At 36.7% G+C, this 15,946-nt stretch overlaps 2 protein-coding genes across 10 annotated transcripts in view; one reads left to right on the forward strand and one right to left on the reverse strand.

The window, feature by feature from the left end:
- The window catches only part of LOC6638088 (cAMP-specific 3',5'-cyclic phosphodiesterase), a 158,497-nt gene that overhangs the window by 127,897 nt on the left and 14,654 nt on the right, over positions 1–15,946 (forward strand). For 6 of the 9 annotated variants that reach the window (XM_047011386.1, XM_047011383.1, XM_047011384.1 and 3 more), the window contains 2 exons: positions 7,147–7,323; positions 13,468–13,506. In XM_047011386.1, the coding sequence (XP_046867342.1) occupies positions 7,147–7,323; positions 13,468–13,506 (216 nt within the window). The remainder of the gene's footprint in view (positions 1–7,146; positions 7,324–13,467; positions 13,507–15,946) is intronic. The other 3 variants (XM_047011385.1, XM_015179316.3, XM_002061175.4) reach the window with 1 other exon arrangement.
- Positions 133–1,862, reverse strand: LOC6638076 (katanin p60 ATPase-containing subunit A-like 2). Its single transcript, XM_002061176.3, has one exon. The coding sequence runs from the start codon at positions 1,745–1,747 to the stop codon at positions 236–238; it is 1,512 nt and encodes a 503-aa protein (XP_002061212.1). The 5' UTR covers positions 1,748–1,862; the 3' UTR covers positions 133–235.

Here is a 15,946-nt window from a genome sequence, read left to right on the forward strand (position 1 = left end):
CGATGGGAATTCATGATCTCATATTCTCAAATTTTATATCAATATCTGGTTCTCTTTTCCTTTCTTCCATCTTTGTCAAATGGCAATGGTAAACCCGGCGCTTTACTTGAATCTACATACGCACGATTTAAATTATCAGTCTTTTTAAAGATCTTTATTAAGTAATATATTATACAATATGACCCCGACGTATTTTTTGCTTTTTTTTTATTCATTATAAATACTATAATATTGATTAAGAACCATTTTCCTGCTGCCATTGCTCATGCTTGGCCAATAACTTTTGACCCAAAGGATGAACCTGTTTAAATGCCCGCTCCAAATTGGCCTCGACAATGGCTTGTGTTTCCTTGGGTACAGCTCCTCCAGCTGGAGAAGGGCGTGTGGCACAACGCACTCGCTGCATGCTTATTTCCTTGCAGGCCAATCTTATTTCATCACCCGTGTACTGATCGGAAAGAGCTACTAATTGGTCCAGCAAGTGCTGATTCAAGCTGACATTGCTTGCGCCCAACAGACGTTGAATAAGATTCGAGCGCTCTAAAGCATTGGGCAATTGAATAAGAATTTTCTTCTCAAAGCGTCGCAAAAATGCCTCATCAATGTCCCAGGGTAAATTGGTGCTGGCCAAAACAAATACACCATGACCCAAAGTGTTATGCTCCATACCATCCAGTAGTTGGAGTAGTTCGTTCTTAAAACGCTTCGACGACTCATGATCCGTGGCGCGATCTCGCTTTGAGGTCAAACCCTCGATTTCATCAAAAAAAATTACCGCGGGAGTTCTACGTGCTGCCATATGAAATAAAACACGAAGAATTTTCTCAGACTCGCCACGCCACTTGCTAACCATAACGCTGGCAGTTATGTTGAAGAATGTGACTCTCGATTGCGTTTCTGCGTACAGGACTTTGGCCAACAAGGTTTTACCACTGCCAGGTGGACCGTGCAGCAGGAGCGAACGCCACGGCCGCAAGCCATGGGCAAACAGTTGAGGATAATCGATGGGCGTGAGCACGGCTTCTTTAATCAACTCGATAGCCCGATGATTGCCACAGATATCGGACCAACGCAGATTGATGGGCTCACGCAAAATTGTCGTTTTGACCAATTCGCCAAGGACCTGCCAGTCCATTGAGCAAAATAGAGCATCATCTGTAGCATGGGCTCCATGTTCGATTTCACTCATCCCGGAGTAATGACTTGGCTGCTGCTGCTCAGTTGTTGTTGTGGTTGTTTCCAGTTTCTTGATATGCAATTTTAATTGATTCGATTGCTGATGTTCCATTGAGTTGTTAATTTGACTGGCAGCTGCCCCAACTCCCACATGCCAATTGGCTAGTGAGGACGAATCTTTGTTTGTTTTATTGCTAGTATCCTTGGCTGTTGTTGAGGCAACGGTTGCTGTTAGTGTGGCTGCTGTTGCTGCACCGGTAGTCCTTTCCACTTTAATTTTAGCCGACATTTTTTTTAAAATACGCGGATATTTTCCAAATTTCATATTGAAGAAACTGGCATATTCCAAATAGATCGCATCCAAATCAACATTATCGCATAGTTCAAAGTCATCAGAAAGACGTCCCTCATTCTTAAGTGCCTCGGCACTGCTGTAATAGCCATTCTCCAAAAGATAACGATGCATCAAATATAGCATATTACGGCGACGAGTGCTAAAATTACGTACATCCTCGCAGAGAATTGTGGCAGTTGATTGAGCGGTAACACCGTACTTTCCCTGCGTTTTCATTATTTTTTTCGGTTAACTAAATACTTGAGAGCGATATACTGCCTGACTAACTGCTTAGCTGACCGAGTGTCTGTGTTTTTGTCTTGAATCTGGAATTTTCACATTTGACGGCATTCTCTTGGCTACCGAGAAGCAAACGTGTTTTTTTTTTTTGTCATTCATTGTTCGGTAACCATAACAAAAAAGAGGACCAAGGCAACCAAACGGGAAATATTGTATACAGAAATCAAATCAATCTCATTCCCCATGTCATAGATACATATGTACATATAAGTATTCACAAGTATCTCATTGTTTTTACCGAATATCTGCAACTATTCGTTGATTTTTTGATCAACTATACATTCATACAGTGTTACTTACATCCGTATCACTCAATTGCATTGCTATACACAAATACCGGACATTCGTTTTGCTTGGTTTTGGCTCGTAAAACTTGTGGGGTAGAAATAATAATTGAAATTAGCCAATTCTTAAAGTTGAAATTGCAAATTCTGTGTGTGAGTGGGTGTAAGTGTACATTTAGTCAATCAAATAAATATGAAGGACACTGTACATGCTTACATACATACATACACATTGTCGCTGGAGTGTTAATTTGTCGAGTTACGGCCAACGGCAGAAACTGCTTGGAAGGTTAATCAAATGCACCACGACGACGATGCGATGAAATGAAATTAGAAAATCAGCGGGTCGTTTCCCTCTTAGTTTTTCCGCCAGCCTACATCATTTTATGGGTCTATTTCCCTCTCCCGCATCGGGAACTATCTCTTCGTTATGCATCAGGCATCTCACCTTGCTTTTAAAACATATTAACACAGCCAAGGCGAATGACAGTTGGCATGGCAGTTGTTCTGTGCCCATTTCATTTCGCCTCGCAATTTTAATACGGTTTTATATACATATATACTTATATATAAATGTATATATATGTTGACGATGCATCCATTCATCTCCTCCAGTCAGTCACTCTCAGGCTTTTGTTAATGGCCTTGTGACAGTATTTTTTCCGACAACCTCGGCAGGCACTTTCTCTTTTTCTCTCTCTCTTTTTACTCCTCGCACTCTTTCCCTTTTACTCACTCGTTTGTTTGTGGTTTATTTCGTTTTATTTATTTTTTTTTTTTTTTGGTTCTTTGGGCAGACGCTGACGATGACGACTATTTGGATTTACGTTTGAGTTGGGGTATGAGGGGGTCCAAGGTCTCTTGTGGGCAAAACTAGCGGCATATTGTGGAACTAGAAGATGGGCACTTAGACCAATTCGTGGTACTGCTGAGTGATGACAGGCGGGCAAAGAGTACAAACGGGGGATGAGTGGAAGAATTGGATTTCGAGAAATGAGCTAAGAAATGACATTGAGGCTGAAAGGACTTAATGAATCTGCACTGAATACTTAAAACTGACCATGTGTTTTCGTGAATGAGTAAATGAATATAATTTTTGGAAGTATAAAATGTGTATGTGTATGTATCCTTTCGATTTTCGAAAAGTTGCTAAAAATAAGTATTTAACTCTAAAAATATTCCTATCAAATTAATTGTTTCTGTAAAAAAGGAACTAGATAAAATGAAAACAGTAGCTATCTTAAATTTGTATATACGTTTATTGTATTTTTATTGGTTCCATTAATGGTTAAACGATAATTTTTAACTGATCTTGCATTTAGTGTTGCAATCCATTTTAAGAATTAAGCAATCTGAATAAACTCACCAACAACTTTAATTTTTGCGAACGGGGGAAAGAAATATAAGAAGTGGATGTAGAGTTAGTGGTGGTAACTTTTCTATTCAAATTCACAATCGTTTTTGTTGCTGTTGCTGCTGCTGTTATTGCACTCACTTACCAAAAACACTCACTTCCATTCACTTCACAAAATGCGTCCTTGCTTGTCAGCAGCAGTAGAAATACGGACAGACAGGACGATGGCAAAATGAAAAGAAAACAAAAGCGGCATGCTGAGAGTGGGGTAGAGAGAAGAACAGACAGTCGAGCGATTACAATAATTCGCGAGTGTCCACTGTACAGCAACAACAACAACAACGAAAAAAAGAAACTAACAATCAAACAAACAGAATTCACCAAGTTGCAAGTGTTATTCTCTTAAAGCAAATGTGAATATTGAATTGAATTTTAAGCGGGCTTGAAGAATAATGGAGATCGTGGGTGCTGAAGGCGTGGCCAAGTGGAACTCAATAAGATCGGATTAAGCCGTGTTGCATGTCTGCGAAAACAATCACGGCAAAGAAATCGCTGCATATCCATGTATGAGTTAGAAGAAAGAATGAGAAGGATTCCGCACTAGCGACAAATATTCGTCGCATTTTAGCTGCTACGTACTGAGAGGGAGAAAGGGAGCAGGAACAACCGGATGCGGATGAAGGATAGTAGTGCCTGATGAGGCGGTGGCAAAATGGGTGTGGGAGTGTTTGTTTGAGCGAGTGAGTTAGCTGGCTTAAGATTGCCATTGTTTTGTGTCGCGATATATATGTAAATATACGTATGTGTGTGCAAGTGTGTTTGTGTGTGGCCGACGGCAACTTACTCTACCTTTCTGTCCCACTCTCTTCTTGCGCCTAATTGTATGTGCAAATAAATGAACGACGTATGTTGATTATATGAGTGTTTGAGTGTGTGCCCTATGAGTGTTGAGTAAGTGGAGCGTATTGTCATTTTTGTTTGCCATAGCACACACAAGGTGATGGGATAAGCTTTGTCAAAGTGCAAAAAGAGAACGGAATGAGTGAGTGAATGAATATGTCTGTGGGTAAGACCACGTCCTAAGCCCAATGCCAACTTAATTAGTTTGTTAAAGTCACAAGTGAATGCTTGTTTGACTAAGCGCCTTTTGAGTATGTGCTAAAGCAAGTAAGAGATATTCTGTCATCTAAGAAATGAGATTTGCATCTCTCGTTCTGATTGAGCTCGTCCGCTATACAGAAATGTTTGCATGTGTCATGAAAGTCTTTATTAAAACCTATTTGGACTGACTTAAATCAATCGATTACGAAGAAAAAGCAAGCTAAGTTACACAACTTAATTTTCCTATCACAAAAACTCCATTCAGTCATATGCTAATCAATTCAGAATCCTGCAAATAAATTTAGTTTCACCATTTTTAAAATGCCTATCTTAATGGAATTGCTTTGTTTGAAGCTATGAATTAAAGTTTCGAACCTAACAACAGAACAAATAGAAACCAAAGAAGAAAAGAAAACTCAAACAAAACAGACATTCGCCTTGTACCCCTTTTTCTTCCACTACTTTCGCCGCAATCCCCGCTTTGTTTTTGGATAGTTTTTGTTTTGCTATAAATGGCCTCATTTTGCATTCACAAAAATGAACTCGAGGGAAGCACAGTGTCCATAACACCATTAAGACTACAAACAAAGAGAAAAATTAACTAATGGCTTAAAGGGAAGATCGACTTTCGGATACCCTCTAATAAAATTAAAGAAGACTTTAAAGTTGCGACGAGAAAATACTAATAGAATTTGTTCATTTTCTTGACTTTGATATACCCTTTAGCTTTATGTGGAGATAGTAGATATAGGAATTAAAACTGAACTGCGTAAGAACTGCTACTGCAAGGGCTGGTGTTACTGCTTGCTATAAGTTTCGCCAGAGCGCCACAAAGTATGCCATGGAAACTGGCGACATTGTTGCTCGCGTCTACAAAAGCAACAGCAACATCGACAGCACCAACATCGCAACGACGTCGTCAACTTTGTGCCAAGTTTACTTAATGACCCCGATATAAATTTTACTTAAAACATCATTTTTCTTTACGACTTTTCGCCGCTGCCCAAAGCAAAAGCGAAGGGACAGCTGCGCCTGTCGACCAACAAAAACAAAAATAATAATAAAACAAAACAAAAAAAACAAAGTTTAGAAAACGTTGTCGGAACGACACAACGGAAAGTGTCTTATGAAAAGTATTTTGCTTTAATTATGACCCAACTCTCTGTGCTTCGTTTTGCGGTTTGTGGACATCATTTCAATTTGCAGCTGTTGCCATTGCCAGTTGGGCAAAAAACAACAGAACGAAATAAAATCAAAAACCAAATAAAAAAACGATGTCACAATTTTTTACTGTTTAATTTTTGAGTCAAGTGAAACCGTAAAATTAATCTTGAATTGTCATATATCAAAAGTTAAGTCCCAAAAGTATGCAATAAAAATTATATGAGTAAAAAATAGAATGGATCTACCGTATACCGTATATATGTAGATATATACGAGTGGGTTGCCCCAGATCGGTAATTCTTTAAGTCATCAATTAATGGTGCATAAAAAGAAAAAGTCGAGACATTTCCCTTACCTACTTTTGGAGGTCTATAATTAATTCAATAATCTGCAGGTGATGTAAAAGCAAAACTAAAATCACTAAGTGCACAACCCTAAAAAGGGGTTGATTTTTGAACTGAACATCATGCCTGTTCACGCAAGCGTTGGGAGTTAAGTTGGGAAACTTTTAAAACACCTTGTTAGGTTAGTTTCCGTTTCCGTCAAGTTCGTCGAGTTGTGTTAGGTTAGCTAACTTCTAGCCATTTCTCCTTCCTTTGTTTATTATACCCTTGCAAAAAGGGTATATTTTGGTCAGAAGTGTGCAACTCATAGAAGGAAGCATCTCCGACCATATAAAGTATATATATTCTTGATCAGCACGACGAGACGAGACGAGACAAATAGCCATGTCCGTCCGTCCGTCCGTCCGTTTGTCCGTCCGTCTGGATCAACGCAAACTCCTCCTAGACTGTTGGAGCTACAGAGTTGAAATTTTGCATGTAGGCTTGTATATACTGCAGGGGTTGTATATCTCGGATTCAGCAGGATTTGACCACTATATCATATAGCTCCCATACAAACGCCAAAGTCACGAACAGTGACTTTTCTCAATAACTTCGTTATTTTCAGAGCTATTGTCGTGAAATTTAATGTTGGAGAGTTTATTACGCCTGTAAACGTCTGTGCCAAATTCGATCAAGATCGGGTGACTATATCATATAGCTCCCATAGGAACGATCGGTCGAAAACAGTGACTTTTGTCAATAACTTCGTTACTTTTGAAGCAATTGTCATAAAAATTAATATATCTCAGTTTAGCATAACTGTTATTGACTGTGCCAAATTTGATTAAAATCGGGTAACTATATCATATAGCTCCCATAGGAACAATCGGTGGTGAACAGTGACTTTGATCAATATCTTCGTTATTTCCTAAGCCGTTCTTTCGCAAACTTAGACCTTTTACACAAAAAACTTGCAAGGGTATACAAACTTTGACGCGGTCAAAGTTAGCCCCGTCCCTCTGGTTTTTTTTTAAGGTTGGGCTTTTTGCATTGAAATTTTTTTTTCGATTTATCTTATAAATCCATTTGAATCTCTTTTTGTTACAGTTTCGATGTAGAAAATGGCCAAGGCGCCCGATCACCGCTTGAGGGCGGCTCACCCAGCGCTGGTTTGGTTTTACAGAATTTACCGCAACGTCGCGAATCATTTTTATATCGTTCCGATTCGGATTTTGAAATGTCTCCGAAATCAATGTCGAGAAATTCAAGCATTGCTAGTGAAAGGTAAGTCAATACATATATTTTTTGGGTACATGTCATAACGCCCAGTGTCATAAGGCCCTTGGGCCTTATGACACACATTTTGCGACATAAAGCCCACGGGCGCAATGACACTTTTAAATGTGACATAAAGCACGCCGGACTTTATTTCACTTTTTTATGGGCGTTATGACACGATTAAAGGGCAAACAATTACATTTTTTAAATATTTTATTGAATATTCTTCAATTGTGTCGTAGCGCCCTCGGGCGCTATTTCGTTTTTGGAGTGGGCGCTAGTTCACATTTAAAAGTGTCTTAGCGCCCATGGGCGCTAAGACACACATTTTTGCGACATAAAGCCCATGGGCCTTATGACACTGGGCGTTATGACATGTACCCATATTTTTTACCATATCACACTCTGAACAGCATAACTATACAATTCATTCCATACTAACTAAATAGTTAGTATACAGTACTTATTGTTGTATCGATTTAAATGTTGGAATTGCATTTTCAATTGAACTTGATTTTCGACCGAAGATGTTTCTTGACTACACATACCTTTGTTTTCTTTCGACTTATATATATTTTGGTTAATGTATAAAAAGGACACAAACACACAGACATGCACACACCAATTCATACACACATATTGGCATTTTTATTACGCTTTCCACACCTTTTTCTTGTTGCCGTACGATTACAAATATTCTCATTTCCTTATCCCATACCCATTTTCATGGCCATTAGCACAGATGTTATTACATACGGCCCTTTTTGCTTTGCTTTCGTTTTTTCCTTTCACTACAATTTCCTTAATAGGAATTTCTTCTGATTCTTTTGTGAAACTTTCAGTGAAATATAACAAAATGCGGAAACTATTTCAACGCAATTTTGCCCAGTTTTTCTAGTTCTTGCGCATTTTCAATCTTTTTCATTTTTTGTTTCCCATTTTGCCTCTTTTCCTGTCTAATTTTTATACATTATGAACAAGATTACTTGTATGTCTGAGTTTTAGTTTAAGTTCAGAGATGGAATGCAAATGCGCCAACAAACAGCACTGAACAAAGATTTTGAATTATTTGGCCATCACAGAGATCGAATGCAGTTTTGACAATTATATATCTGATATGTTAACATCAAAATTATCTCTAAAATGAAAGAAATTCAAAATGAACTGCTAGTTTTATTTTTTAGAAAGTGGAAAAAAATAACAGAAAAATTGTTTTGGGATGTTTACTTTTTCTGCACACATGCCTCATGCCTCATGCAGTTTTTATACCTTATTTATCATTTTACACATTTCTCATGCTCACTCACACACACACATATCTAGAACAAATCAAGGGCGTGTCCAGGTATGGGCAAAAGGACCTGAAATTTCGTTAATTTTTATACCATACACCCATAGGGTGAAATGGTATATTAAAGTCGCCAAAATGTATGTAACAGGCAGAAGGAAGCTTCTCCGACTCAATAAAGTATATATATTCTTGATCAGGATCAACAGCCGAGTCGATCTAGCCATGTCCGTCTGTCCGTCCGTCCGTCTGTCCGTATGAACACCTAGATCTCGGGGACTGTAAGAGCTAGAGCCACTTGGTATGTAGACTCGTGTAGTATGTAGAGTGATCAAGTTTATTTCAAATTTTTGCCACGCCCCTTTCCGCCCCCGCAATTTAAAAAAAGCGTTTATCTCAAAAACTATTCCAGCTAGAGACACCATATTTGGTATGTATATTCGCTTAGTAATTGCACACATTTTGTATGTATTAAAATTTTGCCACGCCCTTTTCCGCCCCCGTAATTTGAAAAACTTGATTATCTCCCGTATTCTTTTACCTTATGCAATCAAACTTGGCAAAATTTAAATTTAATACTAATATCTAGCAAAATACCAAATTTGATCAAAATCGGACAAAAAACAGTCGAGTTATGCATATAAACGTTTTTCTTTATGGCCGGAGTTGGCCGTTGGCTGGTGGGGGCGCTAGGGTGCTCGTATGATTGAGTGAGCAAGATACTAAGATATGCTTGTAAAATGCATGTGAAAATGCATTAATTTAATAAAGTTGAAATATTTGCTTTACTGGTGTATGGTATACCAAAGAGACGACTTACTTACTTCATTTTTTTTTTTTTTTTAATATAAATTGTCATATTCATATTCAACACAACATTTCGAGGCATTTGGAAAACTATGCGATATATGCCCCGAGCCAGAACAACAGCAGTAGTAAAACATGCCCCAAATTTCTGACGCATACATGCGAAAATTTTGCAACACTGTTTTTTAGTTCCGGTGTTTTTGTTGCTGTTAATGTGACTTCACATGAAGGCTTTTGTCGTGTGTGGTGGTATACACACACACACACCTATACTCCGTGTGATGATTTGCCTTGGGTATACTTCAAAACTATGCAAAAAGCTCTGCTGCGTTGAGAAGGTTGCATAATTTGTTTGTACCCTTCCTGTTCTTGCCTCCTAAGCCTTTCTCATTCTTTCACCATCACTATAGTTCTCTTCCTCTCAATGTCTGTTCCTCTCGCTTTCGGTCTTTCTATCACTGTGCTGCAATGTGTGGCAAATAACTGAAAGAAGCCTAGAAGCAAGAAGCTCAACTTCAATTAGTTAGTCAGTTGGTGCCCCCCTTCCCAACCAACTGTTTGTATCTGTGGCTATGCGTCCACCTGCTGCTGCTATCCCACTACGCTTGCCAACTCCCACTCCTCTTCTTCAGCCTTGTTCCGATTCTCATTCCCGTTTATGGCCTCTCGCTCTCTCAATTATTATTTATGCATGGCCGGGCAACAAGGCCGGAAATGCTTTTTTCGGTTTTCCTCGCTCTTTCTTACTCCCTCTCTCTAGAACTATGTCTCTCTCTCTCCTTCTCTCCCTGTCTTTTCCTATGTATACATATGTCTGTCTGTTGCTCATTCATTTTTTGGTATTAGTTTTTGGCAAGCTCATTTCGTATTTTGTTTTATGCGTTTTTGCCCGTCACATAAAAACAATTACACATATAACAACAACAACAAAACAACATCGAATAACGGCATCATCAAATTGGGTGTAAATTTTGTAGATTTTTACAGCTGCCACCATATTTTCCTTGCTCCCCCTATCACCCAACACGCACACAATAACACACATTCGCTTTTACACATTATCATTCTTCGTGTCTAACTATAGAGTCTGAGAAAAATTCAATATTCAACCGAAAGCACCTAAATTACGTTAGCTGAAAATGAAAAATTGCATAAATATTTTTTGGCATTTAAGTCGAAATGTATAAAATGAAAATGTAAAATAATCAGAATATCAAGAGGAGCTTGTTTCTTGTACCGAAATTGTATTACCCTTGCAATTTGAAATAATGACAAAACTTGTAATTTATTAAAAGTCACAAATCGGTATTAATTGCGAAAACGATAACTGAAATTTGTTTCGAAATTTGGTCAACAGAACACGACAGTGCAATTCAAATCGATAATCATTGCATTTTGATGATTACTTACGATAAGTTATCAAATGAAAATTTGCTATAATTGATTATTTGATTTGATACATTTTGACACTTTTCGTTTCTTTATTGACTTCGACGTAAAGTTAGCGGTTGAATTGGAAAAATCCTAATTTTTTTTCAAAGTTAATACTGAACTTTGATTATCTGCATACATATAACTTAATTAGTTTTGCTTGCTGTCAAATTATTCAATAGTTTTAACATTCAATCAAAATATTAACAAGAAATGATTTCGACTTTATAGTCATGGTTTAGTTTCTTACCTTCCCAATACCATTGCCTGTCCCGATTCCTATCCCATTTCCATCTCCGACACAGAGCCAGCTTTCAGCGCCCGCTGCGTTGCCTTTCAATCAAATTGAATATGTATTCCTGTTGACTTTCAAACAATGTTGTTGATGAGCTGTCAATTACACACACAGATACACACAGACACACACACACAGACACACACACAGACACACACACTCACACACACAAAGGCAGCAAACTTTTCGAAAAGTTTTAGCTCTGTAAAGAGGCAAATCATAAAGATTTCAACACTAATAACAAATAATTAGCTACCCTGTCTGGGGCTTGTCCTTTAAATGTGAAGGTCGTCGTCAACTTGGCGAAAATAAACTAGCAATTCGTCAGAATACTTATTAAAGTGCCTTAAGTTTCTTTTGAGAAAACTTTTCATAAATTTCTATTTCTATTTGAATGTTTTTTGAAATTATAAAGTCTGACAGAATATGAAATCTATCCGACTAAGAGAAACTAATGCTACAACAACACAAAATATATGCAACTAGCGAAAGGTAATTAATGCCGCATTGCATTCAGGTCACATGAAGTTTGGTGTTTGGTTGACTCGACTTCTCCTGCCCCCACTCCAAGGTCTCAAGCCCCACTAGCAACTGAACAAAACATTAAACCAGAAGCCACCCGCTGACGCTGAATCTAAAACTTTAAGCAAACAAATGCAAATGCCATTGCAATTTATCCACTACAAGTTGCTGTTTGTGACGCCATTAATTTTAAAATGTCCGAATACTGAAACTTTTACAAAACAAAACGGAAAGTAAAACCAAAAACTAAAACCATTGACCCATCGAGGAACGTTTATAATAGATGCGTCGAGATTCGAAGTTGTCATTTAAAGAAGCCAAGTGAGAAAAGAAGTACAGTACACAATCTACCCTTTTTCGTGGTAGGCGCAATACAATTGGGGAGAAGAGAAATTAACTGAGCTGTATATAAACGGGTTGAAAGAGCTGTGATTCACTTTACAATCGTTTCTATAAAGTAAGTCAAAATGCAACTTAGCTGTATCAATAATGTTTCTAAGTCATTACATAAACACAGTTTGTTAAGGTTAGCCAAGAGGTAAAAGGTATTTTAGTAAGCTTTGACAAAATTGGCTAAGGTTTAACATTTTGTGGTGTTTGACAAGCTAAGGTTTATTTTCGGTGTGTGCTCTTGGCATTTGGTAGTATAGTTTATCAAGTTTTAATTAAACGCCATACTCAACTGTTAAATAAAGTTGGACAAAGTTTCTTTTTAAGTCAGACAGGTGGAAAAGATTTGGCAACTTAATGAGAGAGGTCTGTTCAGTTGTGAAAAGACTAAGTAAATCAGGAATTTTTTCTTTCGATTTCTATTGCGTAAGTTTACTTAATTTGCCATTTTGGCATTTGCAACTGCAGGGCACAATCGAAAACATTTATCAACAAAGAATATAGCACAAGGGGAGTAGAAATGTGGTTGGGGGAGGATCAAGTGCTTAAATGTCACCACTTCAACTTCGACTTTTGTGCTTGTCGTTTGGATTTGTTCTTGTTTGATGTGGATTGTTTTCACTATTTTTACTATGGTCCTCTGTGTTGTTGTGACGTGCGCAGGACAATGACGTCATCAGGATGCGCTTTTATCTAACATGACGGGGTCATTGCCTGCGTCAGAACGTTAGCCAAAAACTTCCACAGACACAGACAGACACTCCCATTCTGGCACACCGAATCACTTTTTTTTCTCATTTTTCCCCACGTGACGCATCAATTAGACATGTGGGTGTTGTTTTATTATTATTGCATATTTTAGAGCGCAATATACACATCAAAAAATAAAACGGATTTTCCATTGACATTTTTAATTCAGTTAAATATTGTTATATTTTTGGTTTCGTTTCTTTGTTAAGCTTACGTATGAAATAAAATATGCGTCAATTACTTTTACCAGCAAAACAAAAAATTTTAAATTTTATAACAAGTCCCACTTCCCGCAATACAAATACATTTAGTACCTATACATAAATATATAAATTTTAATGTACAATTTTAAGTTTGACTGTCTTTGTTTTGGACTTTGTTGTTGATTTGCTGTTAATCGGAAGATTCAGATTCTGTAATCTCTTAACTTATTAATGCTTTCTTCCCCTAAATTCCACGATCGTTCTGTTTACTTTACTTTACTCTACTGTTCTATTCTAACTTGTACTCTACTTTAATATATATATATAAATATGTTACATTATATATATAAATATATATATAGAAAGTAAAACATACTTATATCTATTTACGTCTAGCAAAACTTCTTTGATAATTGTTAAATGTATTATCGTTGTTTATGATTCTGTGTAACCCTTTGTTCCAGGTTTAAAGAACAGGAGGCCTCTATACTCATTGACAGATCGTATGTATAATCTGGAGATTGTCTCTTATATCTTTCTCAAAAACTTTCGCTTTCTTTCCTTAGCTTTCTATCTATCTTTATCCATCATCCTACTACCACTTGATAACAATTATGTATTGAACTCACCATTTTAATTAAATCTCACTGTTGATAATGCTTGTTGCTTGTGTTTGTTGTCTATTATTTATAATTCTTGTTTTGTTTGTGATTTGCATTATTTGCCTGCTTTACATATCTATATATACATATATATATATATATATTCTCCCCACGTGTAGTCATAATAACTTGACGCTATTTTATATCTACATATGTCTAAATATGAATATGTATCGAATTTTTTTCATTTTTCATACTTATTTCTTACTTACTACTAAGGCTTTACTTTTGCAGTTTAGAAATCGATGTTTTTCTAAGGTTGTGGTTTTAAAGCATTTGTTGCCAGGATCCCAAATTTCGTTCAAAATTTATCCTAAAAGTATGCATCGGAAAATTTTAAATATATACAGAAATATATAATTTATGGACATATGTGCATACATATATACATATTCAACTATGCACATAATCAAATGTGTGTGACTCATGACTCATGGTCTAATTAAAATACGAAAAACATTTCCTATTTCCTGTCCTCTGCCAAACCAAGCAAAAGTGTCAAAAGAAAAAGTCACCCAACAAAATATTCATACAAACCTACACATATTCATGTTTTTATGTATACATGTAATATGTATGTATGTGTTTGCATATATTAATAAATACCAAAATGTGTATGCATGTACATATATTTGATTGCTAGCAAAAGTCAATTAAGATGAACTCCCGCTGCCCGCTGAATTCTTATATGCAGAAGGTATAGTTGGGCAAATACGTAACGTACTTGCTGTTGGCTCATATTATTCATACGCAGCGTGACATCCCAGAAAAAATGGTTGAGCCCAAAAGAAGAAGAATCAGCAAAAAAGCGCAAAAACCCATGACCACGAATACTAAAATAAAAATATGTTTAACTTTATATGAAATACGTTTTTCTCGTGCATTAAATTTGCCGCCTCAATTGGCGTTGTCAAAGTATTTGCGTGTGTGTATGTGGGCGGATATGCAGTTGTGAATGCGGTCACATAATTTTAGCTGCTTCTCTACAGCTCTTAGTATGTAGTGTAGATACATACATGCTTTCTCTCTTTTCACGTATTTGTATCGACAGTACATATATTTTAATCTGAATTAAAACAGAACTAGTTTCGTAGGCAGATGCTAACCGTGAAAATGGACATTCGACAAAAATGGATCGAACTACGAATTAAAAAACAAAACTAGTATTATTATTTACTTGAAACAATAATTCTTTAGTACGAATCATTTAGTCTCGTTTGTTTACAAAGAAGGTTGAAATCATTGTCGAGCTTTACTTCTTGCTTTTCGACTAGTTTACACACTCATTGTAATTAATAAGGAGCTACTTGCAAACTGTGATCCAACATTTTATCTAACTCAGTTGATTCAATTACTACTTTCAAATAAATTGTATACGTACATACCTAAAAATATTTATGTGAACTTCACGTGAGCACATTTTTCCCACTCGTTGCCCCCAACATAATATATATAGTTTTTCTCGTTCTCTGCTTCTGATGGTCTCTATCGCACTTGCGTTAATAAGTCACAAGCTTTGCCTTCTTGTTCATACAAATCACGCGCTGATTTGTCTGCCAATTTCAGTGATTTTCATAAATAAATTGCATAATTTTTTGAATAAATTAAGTGAACTCGATGCGAAGTGGCTTAAATGTAATATATAATATATGCTTACAATACTATACATACATATGTATATACCTTTACATGGCTGTTTGAGCTTATATGTGTACAAACACCGAGAATCCGAGAATAATCGGTATGAAAATCAAAATCCGAGAGATAAAAGTCAGCAATAAAGACAAGAATCGACCGCCTGTGGTGATTTGCGGCGCACGCTGCGTATGGGTAATACTTGCCCCATATTTACTCTTTCTCTCTCTCTCCCTCTGTCCCTCTGTCTCTTTCTCCGTCTAGCCGGTTCACTGCCTGCACAAACCTAAAGCTTTATCAGGTTAAGTGGATGCAGAGAAGCAACAACAAAAACAATATAGAAGGCTAATGGTTTAGCTAAATGAAAAATCGCTCAAAATACAAAAGAAAAGACGAGAATTATTATTAGAAATTGTTCTTCTCTTCTTCTCTCTCTCATCTTAGCTAAAATTGTCTTCATTTTGTTGTAGCTGCTAATGCTAATGAAGGGTAATCAAAAAAAAAAAAAAAAAATAAAAAAAAATAAAAAAAAAACAAAAATCAAAAGCAACAATTTCTAAACAACAACAACGTCCACAAGCATTCAAAACGCCGAACAACATTCAAATAACAATTCCGAGGCTGACATGAGTAAAAAGTTTACTTA

Source organism: Drosophila willistoni (assembly GCF_018902025.1).
Source record: "Drosophila willistoni isolate 14030-0811.24 chromosome XL unlocalized genomic scaffold, UCI_dwil_1.1 Seg141, whole genome shotgun sequence".
Taxonomy (NCBI): Eukaryota; Metazoa; Arthropoda; class Insecta; order Diptera; family Drosophilidae; genus Drosophila; species Drosophila willistoni.